The sequence below is a fragment of the Ambystoma mexicanum genome, chromosome 14 (assembly GCF_040938575.1).
Source record: "Ambystoma mexicanum isolate Mex_15411 chromosome 14, UKY_AmexF1_1, whole genome shotgun sequence".
NCBI classification, from domain to species: domain Eukaryota; kingdom Metazoa; phylum Chordata; class Amphibia; order Caudata; family Ambystomatidae; genus Ambystoma; species Ambystoma mexicanum.
Genome location: NC_090940.1, coordinates 480,193,089 through 480,216,849, shown reverse-complemented (window position 1 = coordinate 480,216,849; position 23,761 = coordinate 480,193,089). Strand labels below are relative to the sequence as shown.

At 46.4% G+C, this 23,761-nt stretch overlaps 1 protein-coding gene across 5 annotated transcripts in view; it reads right to left on the bottom strand.

The window, feature by feature from the left end:
- Positions 1-23,761, bottom strand: part of PAPOLA (poly(A) polymerase alpha) — a 1,157,717-nt gene that overhangs the window by 1,105,399 nt on the left and 28,557 nt on the right. For 4 of the 5 annotated variants that reach the window (XM_069637718.1, XM_069637721.1, XM_069637720.1 and 1 more), the window contains exons 4-5: positions 13,930-14,011; positions 11,999-12,108 (exon numbers count right to left, since the gene is read on the bottom strand). In XM_069637718.1, the coding sequence (XP_069493819.1) occupies positions 11,999-12,108; positions 13,930-14,011 (192 nt within the window). Of the gene's footprint in view, positions 1-8,002; positions 8,251-11,998; positions 12,109-13,929; positions 14,012-23,761 lie in introns of those variants that run through there. The other variant, XM_069637719.1, reaches the window with a different exon arrangement.

The following is a 23,761-nucleotide window of genomic DNA, read 5'->3' as shown; positions in this document are numbered from 1 at the left end:
GGAGTTAGACTTTTGCCGGTGGTCCCCGGACTGGTCCACCCCGATCAAAATTGGTTTATTCCCACCAGGTCCACAGCCCCGAATCTCTGCAGGCTCTTCAGGCTAATGGCGCAGATAGACCCCAAGAGAAACGCAGCCATAATATCCTTAGATGCTGAGAAAGCCTTTGATTCGGTGTCCTGGGTCTACCTCCTTACGGTGCTAGAGGCATTTGGCATGGGGCCTAACTTCATTAGTTATGTTAAGCTACTATACACAGAACCGGGGGCTTGAGTCCTGACCAATAGGTCAATCTCTGAACTCTTCTTATTGGGCAGGGGCACCAGGCAGGGCTGTCTGCTTTCGCCCCTGCTGTTTGCATTGACTATAGAGCCTATGGCAGCTGCGGTGAGACTTAGACACACTGATAAAGGCATAAATATAAACTGATCCATCCAATTAATCTCACTATACGCCGATGACACGCTACTATATATTCGTGAACCTAGGACAAATATAGCACACATAATGGAGTTAATACAAAATTTTGCTTTCTACTCTGGGTACACGGAGAACAGAGCCAAGTCTGAAATATTTCCACTCACGCCGTCCACCGAGTGCCCTGAAGTGCTACACGGACTTAAATGGTCGGATCAACATATCAGGTAGCTGGGGATCCTGGTGTCTAGTAACAGGATCACACTATACCTGGACAATCATGAGGCTACGCTACAGACCATCACCACAAAACTCCAGATGTGGGGGCGTTTGCCGATCTCTACATGGCAGAGTGGCCGTCCTTAAAATGATTATCCTGCCCAAGCTGCTCTGTGTTAATATTCCCATATGGCCGGGTAGAACCTTCTTTGCCAAGCTCAGTTCCATGGTAGTGACTTTCCTTTGGAACGGGAAAACTGCTAGGATTAGTTGGGAAAAGATGACTGAGTCATACTCCACGGGTGGTATAGCGGCTCCTGACTTTGAGCTATATTACCATGTGGCTCAAGCACAATTTGCAAAGCATTGGTATGATACCGTGCAGGAGACACCCCATGCACTAATAGAGGAATATACCACACACCCCACGAATATTCAATTGGCCATATTTGATGCAAAATACAAGGACACATGCAAATACAACCCAGTTAGCTGTACGGTTAAAGCGTGGGAAGCCATATATAGAAGATTGCAGATAGAAACACCATAATCCAGAGATACCCCTTTGGAACTACCCAGGCATACCCCCCCCCCACACATGACAGCGCAATACAGGAATCCTGGGACCACAATATAGAAATGAAAATTGGAGATATGTTCATAAATGGCAAATTTGCTACCCTGGGGGAAATACTGAGAGCATTAGGAGGTGGGCCACTCAAGACACTTCAATATTACCACATGCGGTCAGCATTTTAAAAAAAATGGCCGCTATTTCCGGACGAACCCCAGCCACACCCATGTGTACAGATGGTGACCGCTGCGGGAGGCCTGGGAATATCTAGACTGTACACGGTGGTACAAGCCCAAACACCCACTACAAACCAAGTAAAAGAAAAATGGGAAAGGGATTTACAGGTACCCATTGAGGACGAGAAATGGCATAGATATTGTTCGTTGACTAAGGTGGTCTCCCTAAAAGCTGGCCTGCGGCTAATCCAATTCAAGATACTGAACAGGCTCCATTATACCCCAATTAAAATAGCGAAATTTACCCCCAGCACGTCGGATGCATGCCCTAAGTGTAATATGCCACAGGCAGGAGACTTTCATATGTATTGGGAGTGTCGGGCGGTGATGTGCTTTTGGAAATAAGTTGCTGAAATGTTGGAAGAAATCACGCAGATCCCCGTTAGGCAGAAACCTGTGCAGTTCCCTCTGGGACCACTGCAAAAGATTTAAGACTACAGGTGTTTGGCAGTAAACCCACTTGGTAGCAGTGGCTGAGCAGTCAGACTTCCCTCAAGAAGAGTTAGGCAGTATACAGAGTATTCGCAATAGGTCAAGAGAACACAATAGAACAAGTAAACACTGACCAGGGCTTGGTGTAAAAGAGAATTATTTATTTAAAACTACATCTCGAAAAACACACGGGCACTAATAGTAAGCAATTCAAAAACACGGTCACTAAAAGATATACACTCCCTTAAAAGAATATTAGACAAGTCTTAAGTAAAGCCCCACTTATTTTCAGACAGCGGTGAGCGCTTAACGTAGATGGCACTCTAATAATTCGTTTTAAAAAGGGAGAGAAAAGCAGAGAACAAGTTGAAACAGATCCCAACACTTTTACAAAAACATAAGAGGAAGGTAAGGTAAAACCGTGAATTCAGAGTCAGTAGGCTGGATCCGCTTTAAGAGGATCGAAACAAAATGTGTCCAAGGTCACACGGTTGCAGTGCACAAAAAGTCTTGTAATGGTTCAAAAAGGAGTTGGACCAAAGAAAGGGACCAGTTAGAGGGTCAAGGCGGCCAGCCCAGTCAAGAAGGTTAAGGAGTTATTATTACCTTGTAGCAATCTTTAGAAAGGGAGGCCTGGTGGACACGGTACCTTAAAGTGGTGAGAACACTCCAGCGGGGGCAGTTGTTCCTGGCAGCGGATGCAAGTCGGTGCTTCGTCCGGGGGAAGAGAGGAGTCCGTTGCACTGCCAGGGAAGAAAACAGCCGCAGAGTTTCTCAGGTACAAGGAGCGGTCAGTTTATTCGCGGTTCAGTGGCGAGTGGCTATCCGGCCGCCAGGGTGCTTGGCACGGGCAGTTCGACCACAAACCGGTCTGGGGTGCGAAGAAAAGAAGGTAAACTGGTTGTGCCCACCAGTCAGGGGAAGAAGCCTCTCCAGCCGGGAGATGATCTTTGTCGTCGGGAAGTGGTGAGTCGGTTCTGCAGGGCTCCACCGGTGGTGTCGTCGTGGTAGGTCGGTTCAGCTTCTCCCTCGTCGGATTCTCAGGTCCTGTGGCGACTTCTGAAGTTCCAGTCCCCAAAGCCCTGCTTTTATGCAGCATACCCCCATTCACTCAGCCTAGCTGTCAATCAAACATGCTAAGTGGTGAGCCGGCCGGCTCACCACTTGGGCCAATCACACAAGAGTGCGACTTGAGTTACCAAGGTAACTCAGTCCAGGGTGCCTAAACCCCCTCCCACACCCCCTGTGGTACCCAGACAGAGTGGCACCACTTTTGGAGGCTTCTGTGGAGAAGCCCGCCAAAAAGTGGAACAAACGGCTCGACTTGGGTTGGAGTCACAGAAGAGAACACAAACGCCATTTTAGTCTTGGCAAAAAATACCAACTAGGAGAATTAATATTAATTAAATAAACCGGTGGTATGTTCGAGGCTATGAGAATTAAATAATTAAAGTTGGTAGCCTTGAACAATGGGAAAATCCCATAGGAAAATATTTGCGGTCGAATATAAAAAGTTTCCACTGCCACCAGCCAAAACTCGATCAGGGGGGACGGAGACGTGCCCCCTCGACTAACAGACCCCGGGGCAATCGAATTGCCCCGACCAGTACGTCCACAATATGATGGTTTGTACTGGCTTCTGTTAATAATTTGGGACTAGTAAAGCCAATGGTGACTTTACATGCCCTGGGAGACAGTAGTCTGTCCCAGGGTATGGAGTCTATGGTGGGGTGTCACTATGACACCCCTGTGTTACTGTACAGAGGGTGCTGTGTAGGGATGTCACGGTATTGATTTTTTGACGGTATGATAACCTGCATGCGAAATGACGGTATACCGTGGTTATCGCGGTATAGCACACACGCGTGTTTAACCATTATCTTAGATAATATTTTGCCAGGGAAAGTCACACATTTTCACCAAGACACAAAACACAAACAAGAGTCTCCACCAAGAAGTTGCCTTAGTTCTTCTTACATAAATTTATGTTACTTTAACGCAGCAGACGGGGATCCTGGTGGTCCAACTTAACTTGGTCATACAATATACAACCTTTATAGAAGTTTAGAGAGGTAGGAGGTCAAGAAATGTGGAGTCATGCAAGTGTTGTAGTAGAAGTCACTTATGTCTCAGTCGCACTAATGGTAATTAGACCATCAATATGAAGAAAAACAAATCTCAAATGATGTAAAATACTGTCATGCCATACAAAGTAGATTGTACACGATAACACTTGTACCGATATGGTCATGCCACAGAAATAAATGACTAGACTGACTACCAAAATGCTATTCTAGTGACATTCACATAACACATATGCTGAAGAAAAAGCAATTGCACAGACCCTAACCTCGGGTGTGAAAAAGTACACATAATGTCATTATATGTAGGCTCGCATCCGTGGGGAGGGGGCTTATGTGAGCATTTGATTTTGCTGAGGCAGACGGGCATGGAAGTCTTGAAAATAGCAGCTTTCAAGTTTTACTGTGTTAGTGCAAGTACATTTTTCTGCATGTGCACAAACAGAGTAAAAGTTTAATGCTGCCGGTTTCAGGAAAGTCTTCCCTCCTCACCTCTCTGCCAACAGCAAGTGTGCATATCTGCTCCTTCCAGTGGTGCACCTAGGGTAACATTTCGGTGGGTGGGGGACGGGGGGGCTAAATGTTGGTGGAGGCGCTAACTTCAGAGAATGTGGGGGAGTGGCAAACATACTTGTGTGGGGGCATCTAACTTCTTTACACATTCCAATGAGACTATTCTGGTCAAGCTTGAAGGCTAAAAGCTGTTAACTCTGCCCTATACCTCTGAAATCACCCACTTATTTATTTATTACATTTGTTATACGCCCAAACCCGGAGGTATCACGGCGTAGGTTACATGAACAGGCTTAACTGGGTACAGGGGAAAGTACAGTGCAGTGAGGGTTAGGGTGGTTGATTAAGCCACCAGCGGCACAGTTCAAGGCATGGCATGGTTATAATACAATACAGGCAGTGCGGGGCTATAACATAGATATAGGTCAATATAGACAGAGGAAGATAGCCGGGTGAAGTGGGAGAATGAGGCTCTCAGAGTCAAGGCATGGCATGGTTATAGTGCAATACTGGAAGTGCAGTTCGGGGCATAACATAATTATAGAACAATGCAGGCAGAGGGAAATATCCTTGAAGGGTGAAGTGAAAGAATGAGGATCTCATTGTCATGGATTGTTAAAACTTGTTGGAGAGCCAAGTTTTGATTAGGCTCTTGCACCGCTGGTGGGGTGGCTTGTTTCTGATATGCATGGGAAGACAGTTCCAGATTTTTGGTGCAGCAACAGGAAAGCTGCCCCCCCCTGCTCTAGTGCTTTTGAACCTCGGGATGAAGAGGTTGAGTTCTGGAACCTGATCTGAGGGATCTCCGGCCGCAGGAAAGGACCGAGACCCCTGAAGTCCTGTGCATGGCCAGTGTAGGCCATCCCCTGTTTAAAGAGGCGACCACCCTCCCCCTGGGTAAAAGCGCCCTAAGGAGCGCTCACCTGCAGGAGAACAACCACACGTCTCTGACACACCACCTAGCATTATTTTCCAGTGATCCCATTAGCCCTGCCCAAGTATTGGGGTTCCCCGCTTCCTATGCCACCCCCTCGCTGCATCATGGCTTCGGGTCAGATCGGGGGCCTGGTGCCGGATCCCCCATGACCCTGGTTTCCCTTCCAGTTGGAGAGCTGCCACTCGCCCCTGCCAGCAGCAGCGCCGGGCACGGAATAAAGAGCCCTTTCACGCCACCAGTGCCGATGACAGAAGAGGCCCAGGCCAACATCCTGCTCTCAGGAAGGAGGCGCTCTCCTCCAAGTGCCCATGGGGCTTTGTCAACAGTTCGAGTGTCCCCTACTGATAGAGAGCGGGCAAAAGATTGAATGTCAAAGCAGTGAGCGCCTTCTGGCCCTGGGGCAACAGGAGTAGAGCATTTGGTGCCCAGGAGTGGTTTCTACAGCTGTTAACACCCCGCAGGCCACGTCTCCCCCGAAACCTAATTTGAATCGTGCGTCTCTTATCCCCCTTCTGAAGAACAAGTTCTCAGATCCACAGGACGGACATGCAGCCTTGCTGCCACAAAACATTCCCTCCCCCCTCACCACCTCCCCTCCCCCCATTCCAATGGCCCCTATCCACTCCTTCTCCTTTCACAGAGTACGGTCTGGATACCCCGGGCAAGGGGCGCACAATATGCCAACCTCCAGACCTGCCTGGATGCTCAGAGACTACTACGGTGGACACATGAAGGCACAACATGAAAGCTTTACAACACAACATAACAAAAGGCTGCGATACCCCACTATCAGATCCTGACAGCAGCAGGTGCATCACCGACCCCACAGAGTTTTCTTCCCAGCATACCATTTCTAGAACTGCCAGTTGCCTAGCCCTGTGTTAGTTGCGTACAGCCTCAGCCAGTCCTGTTTTTCTTAAACATCAGTAATTATGGTAGGAGCAATTAAACTACATGTCCCAGCATGCAACGTATTGGGTCTCCAAGGGTCAGTCATGCATTGCATATGGCCACACAACAGCAATACCTATACAGTGCCGGCGGGTGCAGGGGCCTGCTCTAGGGACATGGGCTAGCGTATCCTTTCCGAGACAGTCAGAAGACATAGAGAGAGGCTTGTCAGAAACTCTCGGGTATATTATTTGCTTTTACTCTCGTCCCCCTTGGGCGGGCCCACTCTTATATTCGGGGCTAAACACTCAGTTGTGAAATTCTAGGAGCTGAAATTGGCTCTTGCCTCTGTCAGGGTAACATGGCCGTGTTCGCAGCTGGCAGGGGACACAAATCACGATGAGTCACATTGTTTTATTTGTTTCACAATTTCTCAACAGACACGTGCTATCATAGGAGTGTTAGCCTGGGGAAAAAACTTCAGACAGCTCTGCAGGCCAAGCCACCAGAGGTGGCGATCTGTGCATGGCATAAATGCAGGCCAATCAAGAAGAGATGGACCTCTGAGAGGCTAAAGGCAAGTACAGGGCAAGTCATTAGAGGACTTAAGAACTGCTGTGAGAATGAGCAGTCTCCTATGCTCCCTCTACACTTCCAATCACTCCCCTGGCGCGCATCTACACTTCCAATCACTCCCCTGGTACGCAGTGCTAACCCCACATGTATGCATGCATTCGAATACAGGTGCTAACAGTGAAATGAGTTAAGTTAGTAATGCAGCCCCTTTGTCTTTTGGTCCGGCCACGGCTCTTTAGGTCAGCCAGGTCGAATCAATAGCCCAACATTTTGGTGGCCGGGGGGAGGGGGCGGGGGTCTGGGGTAGAGTCCGATCAGAACAATGGTTTTGCCCACTGCAGAACATAACATACAGAGTAAACTGCTAGGGTACGGTCAAAACATGCTTTGTACCACCATTCCCTAGTACATTCCAAGACTTAACTGCTTTTCTGGTAGAATGCACTATGCCACATATAGCATTCATAATAACCGAGCAATTGTATAATTAAAAGACAGTTCTAAGGCCACACAGTAAATGGCCACTTTCGATTTGCTCGGGTGAAGTGTGCTGTGCCGCTCTAAATGTTTGTCTTTTAGTTTTGCGAGGGGTTTCAAATAGTTTTGAAAGGGGGGGCGAGGGGGATAATAAAAACTGTGCAGGATCATTACGAAATGCATTTTCTTGGAGAGATACGTGCTTGCTAGTTTTTAAAACTGAGTCAGTACATGAGTGAGAACCCTGCGCATTCGCATAATGTGCCGCCACCATGTCCGTTCCTCTCATGCTAACTGGCATCAGAGAGAAGTGCAGTGCCCCATATTTTACCCCTCACCATGCCCCCTAAAACAGAAGAGACTACACACACGGGGCTTTGCAGGCAGAGTGCAGAAATTGATCCCCATTATTAATTTTCTGTCTAATGCGGCAGACTACAAGGGGAAAGCTGCATCCTGACTTTCTCTTCTCTTCGCTGAGGCTGCCTATGCCTGTCTCGTGCCCCCTTTCCCTCCCAATACCCTCCTCGCGCCTAGCCCTGTTTGAGCTGAGGATAGGAATTACAGTTACACCTGTGGCTGGTTTGTAACTGGGGTTGGCGAACAGGGCTGGGAAGGGGGAAAGGAAGGGTAGGTAGGGGTACCTTACCTGCTGCTGCACGTACGTAGGTATATAGGCTCCTGCAGGTGCTGCCATTGCACCCACGATCGTCAAGGAGCAGGCCACAACTCTGGCACTGAACAACCCTGCGCAGGTCCAGTGGGCCTCCATTCCAGAATCCAGGAGGGCACTGTCTGAAGTAAATCTGCTCCCTGCTCAGTCTAATAGCTGCCTGGCTTTTCAGAGTTCTTCTTGGTGACTGAAGTCATGCTGTGTTGATAGAAACTTCAGAAACTTATTTTTGTAACCTCCTCTCTGCTGCAGGCCCGTGTCTGTCTTACACATGCGTCAGGAATGTTCCAAGCAGCCTGGGCCCGGGCAAACTCCGCCTCCAGTCCCAGGCTCACTGAACAGAAGCCTGCCAGCCCAGCCCAGTGACTCATAGCCCTGCTTGCATTCATTGTAAAGTCTGGGCCCGGGCAAACTCCGCCTCCAGTCCCAGGCTCAGAACAGAAGCCAGCCAGCCCAGCCCAGTGACTCACACCCCTGCTTGCATTCATTGTGAAGCCTGGGCCTGGGCAAACTCCGCCTCCAGTCCCAGGCTCACTGAACAGAAGCCTGCCAGCCCAGCCCAGTGACTCATAGCCCTGCTTGCATTCATTGTAAAGTCTGGGCCCGGGCAAACTCCGCCTCCAGTCCCAGGCTCAGAACAGAAGCCAGCCAGCCCAGCCCAGTGACTCACACCCCTGCTTGCATTCATTGTGAAGCCTGGGCCTGGGCAAACTCCGCCTCCAGCCCCAGACTCGCTGAACAGAAGCCAGCCAGCCCAGCCCAGTGACTCACACCCCTGCTTGCATTCATTGTAAAGTGCACTACAAAAACATAATTTATATCGGGATTCGGTATACCGTTACAAACAAGGTAACGGTTATTTAAAGATAATTAAATTGTTCACGGTGTCTATACCGGTATACCGGTATACCGTTACAACCCTAGTGCTGTGTAACACACATGGTAAAAACACATGAGACCCTTTGGAGTAAAGGACCCCATAGCCCATAAAACACATAAGCAGTCAAAGGAACACCATATATCATGTCCAAGAGTGGGAGAAAGAGTCTCACTCTTGGCAGGAGGAAAAAACAAACTCCAGAAATCCAGCAAAGCTGCTGGGGGACTCACTAGGTTAGGAAATTCAGCCTAAAGAGAGAATTCTCCTTAACACCCCCCCCCCCCCACCAGACCTGAAGCCCCACAAATATTTATTTGGGGACATAGGCAAATGTTCTGAGAAAACTAGAAGATTAATGTTGCATGTGCAATTGCTAAAAAGTGTATCCTACTAAAGTGGAAACATGAAGGCCCACCAAGTATGAACCAATTTCTTCGTGAACTGACGTATGTAAATGAATCAGAAGAACAGTATGTAATGACCCGACCCACAGCTTGCAGACCTACAGATATATGGGCCCTTTCAGAACTTATGTAACCAGTCCTCTGATGACGAATCAGAGTAATTCTATGTAAATGTCATAACCATGATGCTTATAATTTGTTTTGAATAGGTATGGTGTAGGCGGAAAGGTGCTATGTATCCCTATGTTGCCACTAATAAAAAGTTTAAAAAAAAAAAAAGAACACTGTCATCCTTTTGGGTCAATGGTGACCCTTCTGTGCCCTACCGCAGCTGTGGGTACAGCCTGCAAGTATAAATTACACAAGTCGGTAGAATATAACCACTGCCACCAGCCATTCAGATTAGCTTATTACTGCAACCCAAAAGTTACAGAAGCAGTGAGAAAGGGGACAGGGTAACCAACTCCACATAAGGTGGAGTGTGCTGATCTCAATAGAAAAAAGAAAGGAACGATACAATATATCCCCCTGCCCTGGGGAACATGTGTTCTCACAAGTAAAATAATGCAATATAAAAGGGGAAGCCGCAGAGTGCTGTGTACTGCAAAAGTCAAAGACAGATGCTACAAAACTTGGAGGAACGCATGACTCCACGAAAAAGGTATCAAAAGAAATCTAGCCATTTCCCAAAGATAGAGTAAAATAATGAGAACTGACCAAAGAATCCAATAGTCCAGCAAAAAGTGCTGGGAGGCTCACATGTGAAGGGGATTTCATATAAAAATGAAAATCTGCCCAACAAAAATCCCATATAATGGTGATTTATATCGATGGGCAATCATTGTTACAGGTTTAACATTGATTCATTTGGCATACACTTCTAAGATAATTTTATCTGCGAATTTCGAAGAAGGTTGCTAACTACTGTAAATAGAATAATCAGCCTTCAGCAAATTAGAGAGGCCATGCGGTGGAAGCAGCTCTTAAAGATATACAACGCTAAATCCAGGGTGGATTGCTTATGTGGCAGGTATATAGGACACTATTTTTACAAAATCCATCCTTTGAAGAGATTAAAGTGTTTAAAGTCCTTATTAGGGGGTCTCAAAGTCAAAGAAATGCCATATTTAGAATTGAGTCCTTTTCCCCAATTTCCCACATTTTCCTTGGACTGCATCCCCATTATGGAGGTCAGTAATTACTAATGACAAAGCAATATCAGAATATTATCGAACCTCATGGATCTTGTAAAGAGAAATCAAATAAAATAGTTTAATATTGGGCAATCATGGTTTACATGGTTTAGTCAAAGATGTCATTTAATAATAGAGTTGAAGACTGATTTAGACTGAAAGCTAAAATGGAACTTTGAAGATAAATTGGTTAGAAAAATGACAACGTCCTCGCAAATTCTTTTTTACCATGTTTGTATTTAATCTACCCGTAATTTATCAATTGTAAATAAATATCACAAAACTAATAAAATCAAGTGCCGCTATAAGAAATTGGAGCGAGTCAACAACTGTACAAACCAAGCCATGTGGTATCACGAGAGAAAGCATGCATACTTTTTTTTGCACATGGTATAAAAATTGAATGGGCACTTAATCCCACCTATTTTTATTTTATTCGAATGACAAGAGAATGCTGGGCACTATGGGCCTGTCTGACTACGTACTGCCACTCTAGAAGTCTACTGTGGTTTTACTCCACTTGACTAGCAGACTTCCACGTTTAACACTAGCTTTTACTCCCCTTGAACTGCATACAGCTATTCTAAATGTGGATTATACTTTGTGTTGGTTTTTATAAATTGTGTTTAGGATTTATATAGTACCTAGCTTTCTAAAGAGTTCTCTTTACCTATGCATATATAATATAAACCATTATACATCAGTGTAGAAGTGTTTCCTTGGGCCATATGTATGCTACAAGTTCTTGTACCTCCCTACAGCCCTCTCTCCCTCCTAAGGTAAGCCTGGCTGCTCTGTCATTGCTATCATAATATCAGGTGGTACAGGCCTGTACTAAGAGTTGGAGTTTCTGTATTGCCAAGGAATAGTTTAATAAAGTCCCTTTGGGTGGTCTTTATAAAAACTTTCCTAACAAGCGATTCTTAAAGTAAAAAAGTAGGCCTTGCAGTGTGCAACTACGGAAGGCAGGAACAGAAGGAAAGGGTATCGGCAGCTACGGTTGTATCAAAGCCATAAACATTGCTTTCAGTGCCACTATAGCAGCAAATACTGAGCTGTGTGGTACTAGGCAGTGGCAGTTTCAAAATGTTAAGTTCCAGACTGCATCAGAGTTTGGTTTCAAAATATGTGCAATCTGCGAGTGGTACATAGCCAACTTCTTAACCTCAATAACATTTTACTAGCTGACAAAGAGGGCCACAAACTGAAGTAAACCTTGCATATCACAATGTAAAGTAGCCATGAATAGGGCAGTGAAAAAATCATTAGACAAATAAAACAGCATATCAGTTCTATCCATGACAATATAGAAGTAAATATTGTATTAAATTACAAGAACTATACCATATAAATTAGCGACGCTGAATTACTTTCTAGATGTACATTGCATCTTTACACATATTGATCTCCTGTGAATGTCAAAACCTCATGTAATTTGGCTTGTCCGATTTGGCTGGGCAGCATATGTACCAATGAAGTTCTGCAAGCAACTTACCCGCAGATCTTTCACTTCCTCTTGTAGTTTCAATTTTTCATAAAACGAAGCAAAAAAGTCACTTCTATCAACATGTCTCGGAGCAACACAGAGTGCATCAATATCCGCACCTAATAAAAAAATTTAAAAAAATCAGGTATTGATGTCAGAGTAACAAATAGCAAGCACTTCTCCCGTTCCACTTCACTGTGCTTGCGCGATCTAAATGACACGAGGCCTAGTAAGATTGTTGTTTTGTCCTCCTTCTGTTTCCCCCCTTCCTTGTCTTGTCGCACCTAGAAACATGTGTACAGGCGAGTTATAAATGCCATAAATCATGCAGCCAAACTTCAAGTAGAAGACTCGAGTGGAAACGGAGTAATGCTATTCCTTAAGGTTTTAAAGAGCCAGGCAAAGGACGACGGTATCCATCGCAGCATGCTAGACACTCCACTCCCTAAAAATAGACAAATATTCCCAACATTAATATATATTAAGAACATCTAATTAAACAGAAAATGGGAAACGGGATTCTGCTGCCAATTTTAACTCACTGCACCATATTTGTAAAATGGTACCAGCAGAATACTATCATAGTGGGGGTCAAACTATGCCTGATCTGAAGAAATTAAAATGGAGAGGTTCACTGAAGTGTTATTGCTTATAAATACTGCTATTAAACAAAATGTACACAACTCTTTAAAAACAAATGTTTGAATGTAAAGTGATAAACGTAATGTGCTTGAAAGTCCTGCTTTTCAAACCTGTGCAGTTATCCATTTTTTCTAAAGTGTACTGTGTTTATTGTATTCAATGCCCTGGCAGTGATAAACAAGTCCCCACCAAAGAGCTTTTGCTCGTTTACTGCAATATCAGGGCAGTGAATACAAACACACACACACACACACACACACACACACACACACCTAGGTTCAAACCTTCATAGGTCTGCGCAGTCCTACGAAGGTTATATTAATGCAGCAAACCAGCCCTGTTCAGAACAATGACATTAAGTTCATCCTTCTGAACACTGCAAGTTTGCTGTATTCGTAGAACATTCGCAGGACTGAGCCGTCCTATGGCCTTTCTAAAAAGGCAACCATGCCCAGTTTATTCGCGTGTTTTTTTAAAGGGACTCTCACGGTCTAATGGTTAAGGGTTAGCCTTTACAGGCACACAACCTTTGTTCGAGTACCAGCCCGGGTATTTCTTGGTGCATCAAATTTTGTTTTTAAAAACAAGCGCTATGGAGGGTGCTTGCGTTTGATTATTGCACCAAGGGCACTGAATGAAATAAATACACAATGTACTTGCAAGTTCATCAAGATGCTCCCTTTACATTGAAGCATTTTTTAAAGTAGTTGTATACTGTTAATAGCAGAATTTTTAAGCAATAATACTTTAGAGAACCTCTGGTTGTATGAATTACTGTGTGCAAAAAGCCACTTTACAAACACAGACGTGGTCATATGCTCTGAATATGTTTTTACTTGCCTAAAAAGCACCTTCATTAGCAAAGGGGATTCTTGTTTTACTCCAACATCAAAAATCAGGGAGTAAAATACTCCCACTTCAAAAACTGAACTGAAGCACTAACTTTTACATGCTGTGTTAACTTACCAAAAGAGGGCACAACAATGCTTTATAACACCCTCCTAGCACCAACAAATGTATTCTGTTTGACATTTCATAGAAATCTATTTCTGCTAGGAACAATAACACTTAATAGAACAGTGGGGAAAAGAGAGCAACTGAACAAGGTCAAAACAGCCAGTTACCAATCAGAAATGATGCAAAATATTTTATGGAGATTCAGGTCATATTGCAATAGGTTATTTCCATTAAAAAACTGCACTATTGTGGTATTTGCCAAATTAGTCTATGCATTTACACCAAACAATCCAAAATTATTAAATCTTCAAACCGAGTTTAACATAAGGAGGAAACACTACCTTTTGTGTGCACTCCTAATCTGTAGGATCCAAAAGTGAAAATTTTTCCTCCGACGTTTTCTATTACAGCCTGTGGAAGATTCTTAAGAGAACAAGCATACGTGTTACTTTAATACTTCCACTAGTCCATTTTTTCACTTATACAATAATTAAAAGAAACATATGCTGTGATAGTGCCGTACGTCATTGACCCATAACTAGAGAACAGGATTTGCTAAAAACATTCCATGGCTCAAAGAATGGTAGTGATGGCTAACAATCAATATCAACTCTTAGAGGTAAGGTGGGATGGTTTCAAGAAACAATTGCACTTCTAACATTAAATTAAGAGACTCCAGGTAGGTGCGATAGTCAAAATGGTTGTGCAACACACATACGGAATCTCATCACCCAAGGCGGCAGTCGGAGCAAGTTCCACATTGCTCTCACTCGCCCCTTCCAGCCTGAACATCTGCCTCCTTTCCTTATGCAGTCTCGAGCAACCTGCCACACAGCCCCTGGGACGATTTACTGGCGCCTAGCTGTTCCAACTCCTAAACATGGCAAGCCATATAAACTGAACCGCTTCACACCCATTTCTAAGGTTTATTTTTCTTTTGTATCAAACAATAAGCAGCACCCTCATCATAGCCAGTGATTTTTACACAACAGAATTGCCCAGTACCACAGGGGTTTGTACAGAGTGGCAATAGCAAAACATTGTTAGAAGGCCTGGACTGGGTGGTGGTAACACAAAGTCCATCATTAAAGGCCTTTGCAGTGGTCAGACCCATTCCATTAACAACTCAGGCCCTTGGCAATAACCACCTGGTACAGCCCTTAGGAACAGGGTATTATTGCTTAATTACGAGAGTGGAATTTTCAGCCACTGCAGTGGCATAGGGCTATTAAAGACTGCTACAAGTATTCTTCCCCAACAATCAGATATTACTTCAATGTGAAGTTGAGTGTGCACAACAGTATCAATTCTGACCATTTCATGCATCACATAGTAAGGTGGTGATGGGCAGAGATACCAGGCCTTTCACCCAGCCTTATTATTGGCCCTTTTGAAAAACGTACTTCACTGTATGGAAGGGGGACACCTGCACTTCACTTCGGTATAGTAAAATACATTTTAAACAAATGTAATGAAGGTGCTGATTCAGCACCAGACAGGGGGGGCACTCCCACCAATTGAGCGAATGAATGGGGTGGGTGGGTGGAGACACCTACTGTTCGGCAAGGTTTGTATGCAGTACCCTCTGGGACCACTACACACAACTCGGACTACAGGTATAGGAAATCCAACCTTTGGTAGAAGCTTGTACTACAAAGTTTTGGTAGCGCGATGAGCAGCCAGGCTCATCTCAAGAGGGGTCCATGTGAGCTGTAGTGGAGTTACACAGAGCTTCACGGTCACAAGTGTTCAAATAACTCTTACACTCAAGGTTTCTTGCATAAACAATTAGTAATTATCAGTTAGAATAAACCTTCAGAAAGAAGCAATATAATATTAACACATACACTTAAATACTGTACACACTTAGTTTCTAAATCAGTAAAGACCCTTTTGGAAGGGCCCACAGACACAACCTACACCCACAGGTAACTAGGGTACTGGGGACATTAATCTCTTACTGTTGGCATTTAGAACACTCTTAGAAGTTGGTAAAAGGCAAAGGTTATTAGAACAACAAGAGAACACAAATATTCTTAAGCAGGCAAATACTTTTGCCTGCAGTGGACGTCACAATACGGATAGTATTACTGGCACACCCTGTTGACGTCCCTTTAAGTTTCGAAAACTAATACTCTGCAGCTTCCACTAGATGTTGCCCTATGCAAAACATGTGATCTAAACAGATCACACAAGCCTCATAATATATACATTACTCACTGTAATCGTATTTCTGATGCTTGTATCTGCTTAGATTCACATGCTCTGCATAGTCCGACATCTAGTGGAAGGTGCACAGTATTACAATAGTTGTTTTTGAAACTCGAAAGCAAACATCGACAGGGTATGTTTATTTATTAATTTCATTTGTAAAGCGTGCATACAACCCGGAGGCATTGAGGCACTGTAGTAATACTATTGCTAGTGTGACGTGTACTGTACCCATGGTCCTTCACGCGTCGAGGTCCCTCAGATTGTTTCTGACATGAGGTTGCATGAAGCAGAACGAGAGTACAGCTGTGATAAAGTACAAACTGTGACAAAACTTCTATGCGCCTTCTACTCCAGTAGTGGAGGAAGGGTGGGCGCATGTGAATCTAAGCAGATGAAAGCACCAGAAATACGATTACAGTGAGTAATGTATCCCTTCTGGAGCTTGTTGATCTGCTTAGATCACTTGTTCTGCATACATTAGCGAGCAGTAAATGGAGACGGAGGTGGTAAGCCAAAAGGTAATGGAAAAGAGATGTTTTATGACTGCTTGTCCCACCTGTGAATCTGCTTTCGAGTGTGTCTAGCAATAATGCTGTGTGAACCTATGGGTGGAGCTTCCATTTATCAGCCTTGCAGATGGCATCCAGAGGGATCTTTGCAACAAAAGCTAAAGTAGCTCCGATACCTCTGCTAGAGTGTGTTCTCGGTGTCAAAGGTAGAACTTTCTTGGATGGGGAAAAGCAGATCTCTATGCACTGGACTATCCATATGGAGATCGTGTTCTTTGATTTGTCATCGCCTTCTTTACCAAGCGCTATGGAAACAGAGTTGGTCTGTTTTGCTTAGGGTTTTGTGCTAATAGTAATAATAATAAATAATAATAATAATTAGGCTTTTATATAGCGCTACAAACCCTCAGGTATCCGAGCGCTGCTTATTATTACCCACGGTGTGTGGTGCTCATTTATCGACCTCGGAAGGATGAAAGGCTGAGTTTGGCCCCGCCGGGATTCGAACCTGCGTTAACAGGCTCTGCACGGGTGTCAAAGCGAGCGCTCTACTCGCTGTGCCACTTGACCAGCTACAAGACCGCCCTCAATACATCAAGCGCATGGCGGCTTCTTGCTGCTGAGTTTGATGGATTTTGAAAGACAGTGGAAATTCCTATGGATTGGAGTTCATGGAACTTTGAAATTAACTTATTGGAGAATCTAGGATGGACAACCTTGTGTATAATGAAAAAGGGGTCTATTACAGACAAAGCCTGTAGCTCACCGACTAGTCTTATGGAGGTGATGGCTACCAGGAATGCAGTTTTATAGGTAAGAAGCTTTAGGCTGGCCTTGAGCATAGGTTCAAAAGGTGGCCCCATGAGCTTGGAGAGCACAACATTGAGATCACAACCCGGTGGAGGGTTGGAAATTGAAGTTACTCATCGTAGTGACTACCTTACTCCTAGTCCATAGTCCCCTTTCCGCCATACTTGTGGGAAATTCCATTCATTGGGAGGGGAGGACTTTTAAAGCATCAAAAAATGTAATTTTTTTGACCTTTGATTTTTACGCTGGGCCACTGTACATGAGCTTAGCCCCGCCTACCTGAGCTCCACCCCGCGCATCGCCCTTCAGTCCTTTTCTATCGCCAGGTCCCGAACCATTTAGCAACAATAGAGGATACTTATTAGAGGGGACGGTGGGCGTATGGATGAAAGGGGACTATGGACTAGGAGTAAGGAAGTCACTTCAGTGAGTAACTTGGTCATACTCCTACGTCCCTTTCCTCCATACTTGTGGGAGATTCCCAAACAGTGACCATAGGAAATACAGGTGGATGGACATTCCCTTATTGGAACAAATTCTTAAGAACTGCCTGGCCAGATTGGGCATCAGCCTGGGAGCTCAAGTCAAGACAAGGTCTGCAAAAAGCAGAGCAGCCTTGGCTATCTTGGCTATGGACTCCAAGGGACGTATTTTTGGAAGGCAACAGCAGCCGCTTTGCCACGGACCAAATGTGCATGAATGCTCTTTGGGGGCTGAAGGCCTTGAATTTTGTAGGCCTTGGAAATACATGAAACTATCCAACGAGAGATGGAAACCAGCCTCTAAAGCATCCCTTTTGGGTCACCAGGCGTAACAGAGTTGTGAAGAACTTGTAAGTGTGCTTGTTCTGTCGAGGTAAAACTTCAGAGCATGTCTGACATTTAGATTGTGTAAAACCCTCTTGGCATCGGAGACCTGGTTCGGGAAGTAGACTGGTAAAGATTTGACAGGTTTAAGTGGAATTCAGAAACCACTTTGGGAAGGAAAGAAGGGTGAGTGCGAAGCACAAACTTATCTTTGTGGAAAGTTAGGAACAGAGCTTGAAGTTCGCTTATTCGTCTTGCAAATGTTACTGCAATCAAAAAGGCCACCTTCCAAGAAAGGTACTGGAGCTCGGTAGTGGCCATAGGTTCAAAAAGCTTATGACAAAGCAGTTGAGGACCACATTCAAATCCCATTTGGGATAAGGGGACCAAACCGGCAGAAAAAGATGAAGACCTGCAAAATGTCTGATGACTGGGTTCGCCAGTGAAAAAGAGCAACTGTCTGTAGACCAACATGTCATGATCACTGCTTCCAAGGAGCCAGGACCAGCCCGACGTCCTTGGAAGCAGGCCCCTAACCCTAATCCTAGGCACCAGCCGGTCTCCACGGGGACCTTTTGGACCTAGTCCTGGCGCCGATGGCACCAGGCTCATCAGAATCATCGGTCCCGGCACTGGAAGCGCCGGGCTCATAATATGTGTGCAGATGTTTGGGTGGACTTACCTGCAGCAGACCATGCTGCTTACTTACCAGCCACTTAGAAGTCCTCTGTAAACAGGAACTACTTTCTTACCTGGGTGGGGCAGCTCCATTCCCTGGATTCAGCATGGGGAAAGCTTCTGGAACTGGAACTCTTTTCTTACCTAGGCGGGCCGTGGAGGAAGACGCCTCATCACTCCAAGGCTATTTAAACCACACCCAATGGATGAAACGTGCTTCGCGTTATTCTGCATCTGCAGCAGAACGCTCACCGAGTCTGTTCCAGCCTTTCTTCCTCAATCTGCAAGAATCATACTCACCATTCCTGTATCCAGTCGACAGCAGCATCTGCAGAGACAAGAAACAGCAGGTTAGCAAGGCAGTCTTAACTCGCAGTGCTTACTCACCTGATCCATCGGCTGCGGTCATTTCGGCACGCTGTACTTTCGCCTGTGAAGACAAAAGCATTGTCATTACTTACCGGCACTCCGTGAACTCTGGAATTCTTCACGCTGCATCGCCACCTGCGGAGATAAAAGCATCGTATTTACTTACGGGCCTTCCGCGGACTCCGGCGCTGCAAACAAGCTTCTGAAAGACAAAAGAAGAGACATTAGACAGGTATTTACTTACGCCCATCGCGCTCTTCACAATAGAACACCTGCAAATACTCCGGTGCCTCTTCAGCACGAACTACGCTGCAAGGGAAAGAACAGCTAGAGCGCTTGCATTTACTCACGCATTTCCAGGCGCTTTATATTTTCACTTCTTTGCAAATCACATTTAAAGTATTTTTGCCTGTGTTTTAAAATCATCCCTGTGCTCCAAGCTTGCTAGTGGGGAACTGAATTGGTATTGCTGAAAATTGTGTGCTCTCCTTCCACCTCTTTATACTGCATAGGGGGGGGGGGGGGGAATTGCCACAAGGGGAAAAGTGATTATATTCTCTCGTTGCAACCATATCAGTTTATTTCTGTGTTGCATTCTTTCCATCATTGTTTTTCCTTGAAACCATAAAAGCATTCTCAGCTACCTTATCCTTCCTATACCAACTCCTAAGTGATTACAAAAGTGTACTAGTGTGTTATCCATGGTTGATCACAGTCATATTCATAAGTTTGCGATCAAATATTAATTATAAAAGTGTGATATATATATTGTTTAATTTTCAAATAAATCTTTTATTTTGCAAAACAAACCTACTTCTTGGCTCAGTGAGGTCAAGGGGATTCAAAGAGAGGGGCGTTATACAAGGGTTTATCATCCAGATCCATGATCTTGTCATCAAAAATATATAATTAAGGGCTTCCCTTGGGCATCCCAGTCTCGGCATTGACTTAGTTGGAGTGCGGAATTGAAGTCGCTTAACAGTTTCTACATAACAGCCAACTGCAACCACAATCCATAGCATCCAACTGCTGCACTTCAGGTTCAATTGGCAGAGCGATATCAATGTTAAGCACCTATCCTACAGTGTGTTAAACTTGCATAATTTTCTGGACACCTGTCCCCTTTCCTGTTGAGGGTGGTACGGGGGAGAGGGGTCTCTTGCCACTGAGTGCAATCTGGTTGGTTCTCCGGAAGTCCTCAATTCTTGTATCCTGCTCTTTAAGTGTTCCAATGCTCAAAATTAGGCAAGACTGTGCGACGCCCCCCTCGAACTTCCCTATCTGTAACATATCTCTGGTTCCAGGAGCCGTTGTGTCAATTAGTGGCACTCTGTTTGGTTAGTGTAAATTTTGCACTTTCATGGTGCACCCTTTCCCCCCCCGACGAGACTGAGACCAAAGTGAAGATTTTCCTGGAGACATGGTGTAGTGGGAGATAACCGCCAGATGCACCTTGATAAAAGCATATGCCAGGGTGGCCTTGGCCAAAGAGAGCAAGTATGGAAGAATTTGCAGGGCTGTGACCCTCAGCGGGGTAATCTTCTGCGACTAGCAGCATGTAGCGAAACACTTCCACTTGTGACCGTAGAGCTTTGAAGTCGATGCCTTGGCAAGGACCTCACTGCAGTCCGCAGGCAACTTGTATCCACCAAACTCTAGGACTGCAGGAGCCAAGCCCTCAGGTTCAGCGATCAGGATGGAGCACCCTTTTCTGGTGAGAAGATCCGGAACTACCAGCAGCATGACCGGTGGCAACGCTGACTGACTGAGAAGGTCCAGACACCAGGGCGATTAGTGTCATCTTGAACGGACACAGTCTGAGTGTGTTGATAACTCTTAGCAGGAGAGGGAACGGAGGGAACACATTCAGCAAGAGTCCTTCCCATGGAAAGGAGAATGCGTCCCCGAGGCTCCTCGGCTGGTTGAACCTGCTGGGAAACCTCTGGAGTTCATCGCTGTCGGAACCAGATCTATGTGGGGCATGCCCCACTCGGCGAACAGGCGGTCCACCTGATCCCGACAAAGCTCCCACTTGTGGCAGCAGCGCAGTTCCCTTCTGAGGGAGTCTGCAATGGTGATCTTGACTCCCGCCAGGTGAAGAGCAATGAGGAACACCCCCCACCCCCCAGTCCGACGACATCTCCACAAGTCCTGCGCCTCCTTGGATTGCGCCAGGGAGCAAGTGCCCCCTTGTTTCCTAATGTAAAACATTGTGGCAATGTTATATATGAAGAACCTTGCCACCTTGCTTTCAGGGACGGGAGGAACAACTTCAGGGGCCCAGAACACTGCCCGTAGCTCTATGATGTTGATAGGAAGATCCTTCTCCTCTGGCAACACAGGCATCTGGCGTGGAGACGTCCGGTGTGCGCTTCCCATCCCTCTAGGGAGGCGTCCGTGGTGACAGTCTCCTGGTATGGCGGGTTCTGGAATCCTGTGCCTTGGGCGACGTGGAAGCGAACGCCCCACCATACTATAGCCCACCGGAACTAGTCTGAGCAAAATCTAGTCTGTGAAGCTTCCAGACACCTGTATCTAGCGAGCGTACAGGAATTCCTGGAGGGGCCGCATCTGCAACCTGCAGAGCCGGACGAGGTAGATGCAGGACAATGACATGCCTTGCAACGACTTGATGGCTCGCACCGTGGCCGATGATCGCCACTGCAGCTTCCCAAGAATGGCTGCTATCCTCTCCTCCGAAGGAGACACCAGACCAATACACTGTATTGAGCCTGGCGTCTAGGAACATTGCATTCTGCGATGGCGTCAAACAGGACTTTGTATAGTTGAGAGAATCACATTAGTAGCCAGGCGGACGTCTGTGTCCCGGTGCCAGCTTCCTGCGAGCGGGCACGAATCAGCCAGTCGTCCAGGTATGGTACATGTGTATGCCCTGTAGGCGTAGATGGGCCCCCACCGGTGCCAGGGATTTCATGAACACTCTGGTGGCCGACTTCAAGTTTAAAAAGGTAGGGCCTTTAACTGGTAGTGCTGTCCCTGCACTACGAAGCGTAGAAACCTTCAGTGTTTCCTGTAAATGGGGACGTGGAATTAAGCTTCCTCCAGGTCCACCGACATCAAGAAGTCTAATTTTTCCAGTTGGCCGAGCACGTGTTGCAACGTGTCCATCCTGAATTTTTGGGACTTGAGTTATCTGTTCAGACGTCGTACGTCTAGAATGGACGTCCAGCCCACCGTCTTTCCGACCCAAAGTTATCTGGAATAGACTCCAGAGCCACTGGGGAACGAGCTCCATCGGCCCCTTTTCACAGCATGGCCCGTACCCCCTCCAGGAACTGAGGGATGTGCTGCTCCCGACGGGCCACCGGAGGGATCCGCAGACACCTGTGCTGAAACTCCAGGGTATGTCCTTGGGCAAGAGCGTCCAGCACCCATCTGTCAGTGGTGATCTTTCTCTACTTGCTGACTAACTTCATGAGCCGGCCTCCCACTAGGGTGCACAGTGGAAGGAGAGGGGGTGGGAAAATCTACATGCTCTTCAGTTCAGGCTTGCATCGGCGCCGACATCCTGCCCTGCATGCGACAGCGATGCTGTCCTCCGCTACCGTATGTCTGGGAACGGCATATGTAGCCCGATGGTACGATGAGAAGAAACCGTTGGAAGACCTGCTCGGCTTTCCTCTGGCGGAGTGAAAAGTAGAGCAGTGCTGCTGGAGGGTGCCCAAGCAACAGGCCGTATCTGCCTTGGACTGTAGGGACTCGACAAAATTACCTAATCGGTTATATCTGAAGTGCATGTCCAGCACTTTCGCTTGGACCTCCTTGTGGAAATTCAAGACCTTCATTCAGCATTGGCGACGAAGGCAGACACTGTTCCCCATCTGCCGGAACCCAATGTCGGCAATGTCGAACGACACCGATGGTGTGTTCAGACTCTACCTCCCCTTCCTGGAAGAGCGGAATTGCCTCAATCTTCTCATCGTCGGGGAGGAACTCCAAATTTGACCCAGCTGGTACCACATCTCCCCATCGTATCTGGCTAGGATCACCAGTGCGTTGGCCGCCTCAATGGTGGACAATGCAGTGTAAATCACCTTCATTCCCATTGCGTCCATCTTCTTCCCCACGCTGTTCAGAGGGACCGAAGACTAAGAGGACGGATTAGCCAACTGTTTCCTCGCGGCCACCGATACCACCAAATCCGCCGATGGTTGCGACATCAGGCACTTGGGATGCAGAATCTGGCACCCGGTACTTCTGGAGCCTAGCCAGTGCTGTGCAAGGGTTCTTTATGAGGGCAGGCTCTCCTCCCACACATTGTCCAGATGGGGCACCGCCATGATGGTCTTCCTCTTGGCCTCCTGCCTCTAGTAGAAGAAACCCTCCTTCCTGGTTTCTTAGGGAACAAGCGGGAATAGTTTGGAGGCTCTGGTGATCATAAAATGGAACAGCCCCGCTTCATCTGGTGGGGACACCCTATGTGGCGCATCGCCCTCCGCTGTGACGATATCCTCATGGTCTTCTGTCGTGGCGGTATCTGTCCCCGTGTATAGGTCCACTGGGGGAGAGAGGGCCCAAAGCGGTAGTGGAGGCTGAAATGGGGCGTCTGATGAAGTTTCCTCTTCTTCGCTGGCAGCTGATCGGGGGCCTGGGAACCATTGGAACTGAGCCCGGTGGCACCCTCTCGCCAGGATCGCCGACCCGGAGGTCAAAAGGGTTGACAGAAGGTCCACAGACACATCCCCTCGGCTGAGCTGGTGGGATTGGAATACTAGGCCCTGCATGTCGACACCATCATCCCCTTCTTCCACGTCCTTGCGGACAGT